The sequence below is a fragment of the Perca fluviatilis genome, chromosome 15 (genome assembly GCF_010015445.1).
Source record: "Perca fluviatilis chromosome 15, GENO_Pfluv_1.0, whole genome shotgun sequence".
Taxonomy (NCBI): Eukaryota; Metazoa; Chordata; class Actinopteri; order Perciformes; family Percidae; genus Perca; species Perca fluviatilis.
Window position 1 is genome coordinate 15,393,663 of NC_053126.1, and position 11,129 is coordinate 15,404,791.

At 39.9% G+C, this 11,129-nt stretch overlaps 1 protein-coding gene across 2 annotated transcripts; it reads left to right on the plus strand.

Annotated features, from left to right (window-relative positions):
* Positions 1-1,336: 1,336 nt before the first annotated feature.
* Positions 1,337-10,943, plus strand: ndel1b (nudE neurodevelopment protein 1-like 1b). 2 transcript variants are annotated; one of them, XM_039825350.1, is made up of 10 exons: positions 1,337-1,482; positions 4,159-4,255; positions 5,086-5,124; positions 6,594-6,747; positions 7,578-7,726; positions 7,872-8,008; positions 8,108-8,275; positions 8,384-8,475; positions 8,748-8,893; positions 9,040-10,943. In XM_039825350.1, the coding sequence occupies exons 2-10, from the start codon at positions 4,170-4,172 to the stop codon at positions 9,119-9,121; spliced, it is 1,053 nt and encodes a 350-aa protein (XP_039681284.1). In that variant the 5' UTR covers positions 1,337-1,482; positions 4,159-4,169; the 3' UTR covers positions 9,122-10,943. The 2 variants fall into 2 exon arrangements, with proteins under 2 accessions (XP_039681284.1, XP_039681285.1); XM_039825351.1 differs by lacking the exon at positions 5,086-5,124.
* Positions 10,944-11,129: the final 186 nt, after the last annotated feature.

An 11,129-nucleotide genomic window follows, 5' to 3' on the forward strand; every position in this document is an offset into this window, starting at 1 on the left:
AGGTCCCAGTAGTACAGACATCATACACAACATCCACAAACAGGACATGAATAGCATGGACAATAAAAGAAAAAATAATAAATAATAAAAAAATATATAGGCTATATATATATATATATATATATATATATATATATATATATATATATATATATATATAATTATAAAATGTTGTAATAAGTTGAATTCAACTCACTGAAAGCCATTAAATCAAAGGTTCTTACCACAACCCTGTTACTAACAACAATGTTATTAAACACAAATTATCTTAAAGTTGACTAAATTTAATCAAGTCTGATGTAGGCTAAATCAATGCTGACTGATAAAGTTGTTTAACCTCATTTTCTTTGCTTTTTCACACAGGCTGTACGCAATATTTAAAGTTGCAGATATACTATTATCATTGCCTGAGTTTGCTCAACTCAAAATACGAAGAAGTTCACAAAACTTACATAAATGTAACACAAACACATACAAAATATTGCCTCCATTTTTTTAGGCATGAGTAGGCCTAAGAGATTTTAATATAACTTTAAATTTATCAGATGAATAATGTAGGCCTACTATAATTTGACATGGCAGCTCAGGAGCTTTAATCACGACATTGGCAGTTCAATCCCTGTCTCACCCTGCATGTCGAAGAATCCTTGGGCAAGATACTCCTTAACTTGCTCCCAATGGCCAATGAATGTGTCTGTGAATGGGTGAATGAGAGGGAAATTCTAAAGCACTTTGCCTGGTAAGGTAGAAAGGCGCTACATAAATGCAGTCCATTTACCATAATATTAAGTGGGTTTTGGAACAGTGTCTGTTTGTGAGACAAAGATCTTAAATGGGAGCTATAGCTGCCTTTATTTATCTCGCAAGGGGAAATTCACAATTACATTATATTATATTATGTCAGATCATAGACTGTATTTAAACAGGCCATATGTAATAAAACAAGTATAATAAAAGAATAATAAAAAAGGATTGTGACAACGAAGGTAGTTTAAGAAATGAATTCAACATTTCACAGCTAATATTGGCCCCCAAAAAGACAGAGAAACAATAAAGAGAAAATATCTCATGTTGTCTTGATGTTCCCATTGACATATATATAAAGGTGTTCCCTGTCTCTGTGTGGTGGTTTCTGGCAACTATATGCCACCTTGTGGTCACTGTTGTGAAAACCATGTGGCAACAAATCTACAGAAAGAAAAAAAAAGAAAAAGGTGCGGCTGATTCTAGACCATCTATTTCTATAGCATGCCTTGCCCAGTTCTGACGTAACATGATTATGTCAGCACGTACGTGTATGTCAGGATTTACGTTGGTTCCGGGAGACGCGTTGGCAATTTCCTAAACACAGCTGAGCTCAGTCACTTAGTATCATCCGAGGCCGGGGCAGGGAAGAGGTGTGCGTGTTTGTTGGATGTAACGCCGGCTGGAAGGCGACCTCCTGAAACAGAAGATAGCTGGACACCGATTTGACATGAGCAGGTAACAAATTTAACTGTCAAAATATTCCGTTTTAATTTGTTTAATGTCTGACCTGTATCGAACTGTTCTACCGCTGCTTCTGTGTGATTAACGTTAACGTTACCGAGACGACAGCTCGAGCTCGGTTTAAACGTTGAGCGGTTCTCGTTTTGATTTGTGCTTTGTATGCCATTCATTTTCACTTTTTGTATGTGGTATAATCTCTTTTTCTTTCAACAGCAAAGCATAACGATACTGTTTGGCACTAGCTAAGCTTTGTAACGTCACTGTCTGGTCAAACCACGCATCATATCCACTTGACGAAGGCAGCGTTTATTAGCTAACATAGCTAGCTAGCTAACGTTAGATGACAACCTGCCTCTATTCAGTACATTTGGCCTGATAAATGTCAGTCTGTTTATTTTAAGGACTGATTTTATTTTTATTCAACATTATTTGTATGTAGTTACTTGTGAAGAATGTCACTTGTCATTTTCACACTAAAGCCTCCTTTTGTTGATTTTTTTATGATCAATTTGATAGTATTTAGTATGATTATTTTGAACCTCTAGCATTTGCCTAGCAACATTGGCACGTCCTCCCACAGTTAAAACATAACACAAGGGACCAAAATATGGGCCCAGGTCAGCTCTAGATCTGATTTATTATTCACATTAGAGCAAACCAATATGATTACATACATATATTTGATTCACCCCTCTCATAGGCCCGATTATAAAAATGTGACTACATCAGTGTCAGCACGTGAATTCTTAGTAAGCACTTCGTCATCTGCAACAAAAGAGGATGTAGAGAGTATGTGGGAAAGGAAACTCTCTCTTCACTACCTTCCCCTGTCTGTAATTTCCAGATGGCTCCACAGTAAGTGAAGTGCCACCATCTTTGCTGGCTATGAGCCCTGCTGCCCTGTCCTGGTATTGTTACAACAGACAAATAGATCAAGTGGTCAAGCTGACACCGCTCCGAAGGATGCTGAAATGAGAGATAACAGGAACACAGGAACTGTCATTTATTCTGGCAGAGTCTCAGCACACGCCGGTTAGCGTTGTCAAGGTATACCGTGGTTTGAAAAAGTCACGGTATCAAAACCAGTAACATTTTCTGTCATACCGTTCCTAAGGTATGAGCTGTTTTATGAATGGTCAAGGACAGAAAGTGCAGTTTAGAAATCCCTCTCTGCCAGTATGCAGTGTGTTTATAAATAAAATTGTTCAATGGAAAAAGTAGCCTAGTTGTTTTTTTACCCATTTTAAAGCTGAAATATACATACTGTGAAACCGTGATATTTTTCCTGCTGTTTGCTAGATTACCTGGTATTTCAGTGTTCTGTATAGGCTAATCGGACAAAAAAATGGTGTTGTTCCCTGGAGATATTGGAAGGCTTGCCTTGGTCAGTTACATATTATGTCAGTAGCAGCTTGGCAGCATGTCCCTCTCTTCACCCTCAGGGTATTTTGGTCTCAAGTTTCCTTAGTTTTTCCAAAGTAGTTTACGGACACGTGAGGGGCCTGTAGCGAGGAAATTGTTGATGACGCCATCTCAGAAGAATGTTCAAAGGGAAGAGCAGGCGGTCCTCCCTCTGAGTCTCTATTCCTCTCTGAGTCTAGACCATCTTGGCAAGGAAAATAACACACCCACCTCCTTGCCTAAGCCCAAGACAGGCTAGTCTGGTCAAAATAACAATTGCCTTAAACTGTGGAGCGTAGTTTGCCTGACCTTCAGTCCAGCTGAGGGGATTCCTGTGTTACATCCAACTGGTTGTCTGATCTATCTGCAGGAAATCCTTATAATCTCTGTTTGGATTATGAATATTCCTGGAGCTACAGCAGTGGGAGTGTTGGGGTGGGAGCAAACTGAACATGCACACAGCAGCTCCAGATGTGTTTAATCATTTCCTGAAACCTGCCTTGTTGGTCCACATAGATCACAGAGTGAGGCAAAGTTTATTAGCTTACCAGAAAAGAGGAACAACCGTCTAGTAAAGTGTCATTTCTGCAAACGCGGCGGAAGATGAAAAACGTTAAACACTTAGTCAATACTTCAGAACTAACACACAGCTTTGATCTGTTTAGCCACACTTATTCAGCATGGATTGCCTTTAATTACTTAGTAATGCTGACATCACAAGTTGAGCTGTAAGGTTAGAAAATGAATGACCACGAAGCACACTTCTACTAGGCACTGGACACATCATTGAGGCTGTTCACAGTCATAGAAAGTACTGCCATGTTCAGTCAGTTTGTCAAAACCCAGCTTCTAAATAATTGGATGAGTTTCCCATCAGAGGCTATAGTCAGTGATGTGTGAGTAACTAAGGATGACATGACCTCAGAACAGCAGGGTGACATGGCCAGGCCGATCTGGCTTTGTCACTTTCGAATAAAGAGAGATCTGTTCTTTATCTTCCCCAGTGAGGAATGATTTTTTTTAATCTTGATGGGGTTTTTTTCAGCACGGACAGGAAAAGAATGCACTGTGCATGATTCTACATGCCAAAGGATGCAAATAGTGAAAGTGTTTTACCATGTTTGAGCCATGTGTGCTAGTTTATTTTTTCCCTATTCATTGCTTGTTCTACGTTTAACCTCATGAGCACTAGCCTTGCATCTTTTTCATATGTACTTTAAGATAATGGAAACTGCTGTAAGGCTAATAAATAATCTCTTTAATCCTCAGGGTGCCCTGACATGGACAAAGAGATGATTCCCAAATTCACGTCAAAGGATGAGGAAGTTGATTACTGGAAGTCCCAAGCCCTCAAATATAAGAAAAGGTAGGCAGTGTGATTTACTTCTCATATGACATGAGTTAACATCTCTGAGTTTCTATATACATGCAGCCTACATAATCTCTTTATTAGGGGTGCACGATTCAGAAAATGTCACGATTCGATATCTATTTTTATTTATTTTTTTTTTTTAGGCTCACGATTCGATTCAAAATCGATTTTCGATTCAAAAAAAGATTCTCAATTCAAAAAACGATTCACAGTATGTAAATGTAGTTACTTTTCCCATGTGATTGCAGTAGACATACAATTAAAAATAAATCAATCAATTCTGAATTAAAATATGAATCGATTTTTGGAATTCTATTAAACGATTTTGAATCGGTAGAGCTTGAATCGCGATTCGAATATGAATCGATTATTTTTCTTTATCCATGTTTTTAGATCATTCATGATATACCATACATATGACTATTATTGGATCAATGTTGTGTTGTGCTCTCAGCTTTTTGGTGCATGGGGATTATTACTGTTTGCCTACTAAGCTAAAGTTTTTTTGCAAATTCGGTTATGTAAAAATGTGTCATATATTTTATTTTGTGATCTGTCTTTCAAAAACGTTGAACCAAATAGCAGATGGCAGCAATCCCCCATAGGAAAAACTCTGTTTAATAAGTTGTAGTCGCTCACTCTTGCATAATAGGGAGATGCTGTTATGCTGAATATGTAGTTTTGTCTGTAGTCACGTCTCTGTTTCAGCACAGAAACCCATGTTTAGCCATATAAGGCAAATGACCAGACAGGCTTTTTGTGTGCCCACAAAAAGCTGGGGCTTGCTCAGGAGGAAATGACTGCATCTTTTACTTCTTAAACAGAGACCACAGTCTGTGTTCGGGTAGGCAGCAGAGGTGCTTGTGAGTGTTTTGTAAATCTCTGTTGAACTGATCTGTCTGTCTTTTCTATTTGTGGAGTTGGGGCCTCATCATACTCTCAAAGGAAGTGTAAACCTGCACAGAGACGGTTGAAGTCCTGGTGGTTTTCTAAGAAATTCCTGCTGTGGGCACATAGGGGGAAAAACTTCAAGCCATGGAGAAAAAAAATAAACTCCCAAATATATAGTGGTTTGTCTCATGTTTTGGTGAATACATTTTCTCAAGATCACTTTTTCACATTGGCAGCATGCAGCGTTTATTAGTTACCTATTGAAAAGTTATCTCTCTGAAGGGATGTTTTTAAACTTTACTTTTCCCATTTTGTTGATACAAGGCTACTTGGACATCGTACAGTTTATAAGTATCACGAAAAGATGTAGTAATGTAAAATGCACTTGTATTTCCTGCATTCACACATTAAATGTGATTTAATGCTGTTCTACTGTACGTCACACATACGGAGTGCTGTTGGTCGTTTAAAGCGAGAGACACTGTCAGGGAAGTTGTAGGGCCCGGCATGCTGATGAAGCAGCCACTGTGGCGTTGGTATGTGTGGAACGACCCCGGCACAACAACTGTGAGGCCATTATCCCAGCACAAGTCAGCTGATCTCAGAACAGTGTTGACCACGGTGTCATCGTGTGTGTGTGTGTGTGTGTGTGTGTGTGTGTGTGTGTGTGTGTGTGTGTGTGTGTGTGTGTGTGTGTGTGTGTGTGTGTGTGTGTGTGTGTGTGTGTGTGTGTGTGTGTGTGTGTGTGTGTGTGTGTGTGTGTGTGTGTGCTCCTTGACAGTGTCCATTTAGATTACTTAAACTCAGCGATTACCTTCCACTTTCACAACGAAATGTTTACTTAAATTAATCTACACACGTCAGAACTACATTATGAGTTATGTTTGTGTTTTTAGAATTCTCTACATGGGAGTCAGCCCTGAACAGAGTGAACACACATCCTGTTTCTTAGCACATGTCCTCATCCTGTTTCTGTGCCCTCTCATTTTCTCTTTACCTCTGAACTTTAACCTCTCCCACAGCTGAGGACCCATGATAGCAGGCCTGTTTTTTTTTTTTCTGAGCTACTTCTAAACCATCTACTGTCACAGTTCAGCTGTCTCTTTAGAGCTGTATATTTAGAATGCTTAACTCGACAATGGTGAGCTGTGCACCGTTTCCTGTTTGGCAGAGGCAGGATTGAAGGTTAAAAATCTACAAATATCTGACTGGGCTTTTCATGCAGGTTTATTCCTGGCCATTGGAGATAAAGCTACTAGAACATGCCTGAGCCTGGCTCGTCATCTCACAGGACAAAAGCCAGACAGTTTTCTAGAGCTCATGCCCGTGGCCATTCAGACAGTCAGCTGTACAGAATTGAATGGTGGACGGTGAACAGGGAAGCTGGTAATTGACAATGATTGTTTGTTTTCCCCACTGTGTCTGTGTGTGTGCCATCCAGTTGCTATGATGCCCAGGAGGAACTGCAGGAGTTCCAGGAAGGGAGCCGGGAGCTGGAAGCTGAGTTGGAGGCACAGCTTGGCCAGGCCGAACACCGCCTTCGAGACCTCCACATTGAAAACGAGAGACTGAAGAACGAGATGGCCAACCTCAAGGTAACTGGGCCTGGTCACTTGCCTCGTAGCTTATTTTGGGATTTGGCTTTGTTTTACGGTCTATGGGTCAGGACACAAATAAAGTAATTTGTGGTTACTTAAGAGGTTATCTGATCTCTGTTGGATCCTGAGGACAAGGTCCAATGTCTTTTTTTATGTTAGGTGTTAATAAGGCATGCTCTTAGGTAATCCTCCAGCACTCCTTAATTGGATTGGGAGAAAATAGAAAACGGCAAGGATAAGTCTGGTTCTTAATCACTGCAGGCATGAACGGTAGTCAGATTTATTCAGTGTGCTCTCCTCTGGTGATCGTGTCCATAGTCGAACAAATAACTGTGTATACGTTCAGGAAATCACCGTGGCCACTGTACACAGAGCAGAAATTTATTGTGATTTTTCACATGGCCAAACGTGAGCATGATTGCAGCAGCTAATGCTAAAAACAAACTGTGTGAATGAACCAGAGAGATCATGAATCATGCTTTCCTGTATTTGTGCCTCTGGGACCACACTACAGACATGCTAACTGTACTGTAAGGTACCACAGGGCAAATGAGCCACAAGGCCTCCTCAGGGAACAAAGAGGCTCTTTGAAATGAAATGATGGGTGAAAAATCACCTTTACTTACTGTCTTGTGATTCACCAGGTTCTATTACCAACATTAGGGTTTAAAAAAATATAAAAATTGTATTTTCACACTGCATGCCTCAGCAAAAGGAAATTAAAGTGGATTTGTTTCCTGTAACAATAGGTCTGTTTGATTTCCTTGTTTCTCTACACACTTACTCCCAAGCTCTTTTCTCTAATTTACTCTATCCATCTCCATCAGGAGAAACTGGAGCATCAGTATGCCCAGAGCTACAAACAGGTTTCTATGCTAGAGGATGACCTGGGCCAGACACGCAGCATCAAGGAGCAGCTCCACAAATACGTCCGAGAGCTTGAGCAGGCCAACGATGACCTGGAGAGAGCCAAAAGGTCAGACTGTCACAGTACATTTTGGTCAATATGTGAATTGTTTTGGCAAGGATATGATGATAGATTTAGATTTTCTAGTGATTGGACCTACTTATAATTTTCATAAAAGGTTTTAACAATTGTGCCCTTCAACCTCTGTGTGCAGGGCAACAATAGTGTCTCTTGAGGACTTTGAGGGCCGTTTAAACCAGGCCATTGAGAGAAATGCCTTCCTGGAAAGTGAGCTGGATGAGAAAGAGTCCCTTCTAGTATCTGTGCAGCGGCTGAAAGATGAAGCACGAGGTACAGACAAGAATCCATTCTGCCATTTTCCAGGCAATATGTCATCTGTGTAAGGGTTAGTGGAGGAGTATTTCACGAGTTTGACTCTGTCTTCTGCAGACCTGAGACAGGAGCTGGCAGTACGGGAGCGGACTACAGACAGGATGTCAGCACCCAGCTCACCCACCTCAGACATCGACAAGATGGATTCTGCAGTACAGGCTTCTTTATCCCTCCCAGCCACACCCGTAGGAAAGAGCATAGAGCACCCCTTCATCAGCTCAAAAGGTCAGGAATCATTAATCCTAAAAACTTTATTTCACACATGAAATGGGGAATTGAAATGTATGTAATGTATTGAAATGTATTCTAATATGGGCGTGTGTCCTTGTGCAGCATTGACCAATGGCTGTGGAAACTCATCCCTCACTCCTTCTGCTAGAATCTCAGCTCTTAATATTGTTGGCGATCTCCTGAGGAAAGTTGGGGTAGGTGTTATTGCCTTTTTTAAAGTAAATATTTTGCTGATTTAAAACCAGCTCTGTCATGGCAATGTTTGCAGAATGTTGTGTGGTTTCCCTCCGAAAACAAGAAACCATGCACTGTTCCTGATCCCTTTTTTAATTTAACACATAATTTACATGAATTGTCTGAATAGGTTGCAGAACATTGAGGAGCAGTGTGTCCTCAGCCAGAGGAGAAACAGAAAGATGTTCATGATGAGGCTAAATACAGATCGCATCTCTTGTTTTGTGACTAGGCTTTGGAGTCCAAAATCGCCGCCTGTAGGAAGTTTGCCAAAGACCAGGCAGCAAGAAAAAATTACTCCACAGACAATGGCAAACTCCTCAACAGCAATGCCACAAAGTTCTCTCACTCTCTACATACCACTTACTTTGACAAAACGTGAGTCTTTAGCAAGTGTTTTTGTTCTTCTCCTTGCTACTATGATACCTGGTTTTATGCACATTTGTTTTTGCCCTGTATGTATTTATAGTATGTATGTGTGCCCCTGTTTGCTAATATTGTACGTGTCCATGTGGCAACTGCAGGACTGTAAATGGATTGGACCCCAGTTCCTTGACGACATCCAGAGCCGTGTCTCCACCAGGCATGCTGCCTCTGAGTGTGTGAGGCGTCCCCACACCACCCAAACCTCTACTGAAACTCCTATCCACCCAACACAATGTGGGACCCGAGAGGACACTTGAAAGTGTGTGTGTGTGTGTGTGTGTGTGTGTGTGTGTGTGTGTGTGTGTGTGTGTGTGTGTGTGTGTGTGTGTGTGTGTGTGTGTGTGTGTGTGTGTGTGTGTGTGTGTGTGTGTGTGTGTGTGTGTGTTTGTGTGTGTGTGTGTGTGTGTGTGTGTGTGTGTGTGTGTGTGTGTGTGTGTGTGTTTTAAGAGTGATGTGGGTTTGCCTGTTTGGGATTGTGCATTTTTGAACGTGATGTGTTTAAGAGAGGCTTGAGTATACAATAAACTTGCCTCCAGTTTTCAGCTCTAAATGCATCTGTGAGTAGGTGCACGGTCATGTGTGCATTACGTTCCTACCACATACTTTGCATGTGCCTAAAGCTGTACTGTGCTCTCTAGATGTCAACTTTGAAGTGGCACCATTATATTCTTAGTTCCACTGTTCATCTGAAAACTACTATCCCTGACAAAAGGTCCTCAACAGACCACTACTTCCTCTTAACCTTCTTTTCTTCCTGTATTTTCACTTAAATTGCACAGTTAAACTTATTTCAATTTAGAATGTATTATATTTTAAAAGGGATGTTTTCATATGAATTAATTTATTTCACAGTATGCTTTAAAATGCAATATTTCCTATTTGCTATTTTCCTGCATGTGTGCATATGTAATGTGGGGTTGGAGAGTATGGTTGGACCCCATATTCATGACTGAAGTGAATGTTGATCGTTCAAAGCCATGTAGCCTCAGTGCAGTTTTTCCTCTTGTTACTGGCTACTTGCTGTAATTTGGAAGTAGTCACCATGTTAAAGCTGGCTCTGTCCTCGGAGGTTAAATCTGCACTTAAACAAACTACTCCTCACAGGTTTAGTTCTTCTCTGGGCATCCATTGAGATTTCGAGGTAACGTTTTTTTGCCTTCTTTTTTTATGTTTAATGTATAGATTTTTTTGTTTCTTGGGACAGGCTCCTTTTACCTTTTTCTGATATGGTGGCAATTATCCACAGTGGATTCGTAATATTTTTACGAATTTTTAATATATTTTTATCAACTTTATTGACAATTCCACAATATGTGCCCAGACATACAGAGCAATTAAAAATATGATTCTCTCTGACCCAATTTGGCTTTATAAAACTCACACAAAAGAATACTCAAAGCAAAATAAAACTGACTCAAGGATCCTTTTTGAGACTGTCTGCTACCTTTTCCTGGTGTATGAATTAATGGTCCAGTGTGGCCTTTATGTCATGTAGCATATTTGCTGATTATCTGTAATTGTGTGAAGTTTATGTTAATTTGACTTAATTCTTGGATTTTTAGCAGGTTGGATATTGGCAATGCATTGATTTTACATGCCAGAGGTTTGACTAAATCCATTTTGCCCACATATTTCTCCCTATCATAGATCTTTGTGTCACCATCTTGAAGCATAATTTGAAGCCTTTAGCATTTTATTTCTTTTTGGATCCTATGAGATGTCATTTTGGGCACTCTGAGCCTGTTACTGAAGCCTGTTCTCAGTCAGTGTATATAAGGATGGTAAATTTGCCTACCAAATTTGTACATACTTACATTTGACACTAAGGTCCTATTTATTTCAGATTATATATGGCATGTTCAGATAATGAATGGTTAAAGCCATTGTATTATAATATCAAATTGTAATGTCAAAATTGTTTGAGTAAATAAAGATTGAGATGACAAATATGTTATGTAGTATGAAGCCTATACTGTAATTAAAGATGATACAGCACACAGTCCACCTAATGGACTTTTTCCAAAGCTTTCAGGTACATCTTGTGGCCTTCATCAGTGGATTCAATTTGCTCAGTGGTCATTCCATGTCATTACTATTGTACAATGTTTAAATCGTGACATTTTCAGTAAATGGACCTTGAGCTAAGATTTTTTTGTTAAACCATATCCCAATGTCAATAATGAAACTT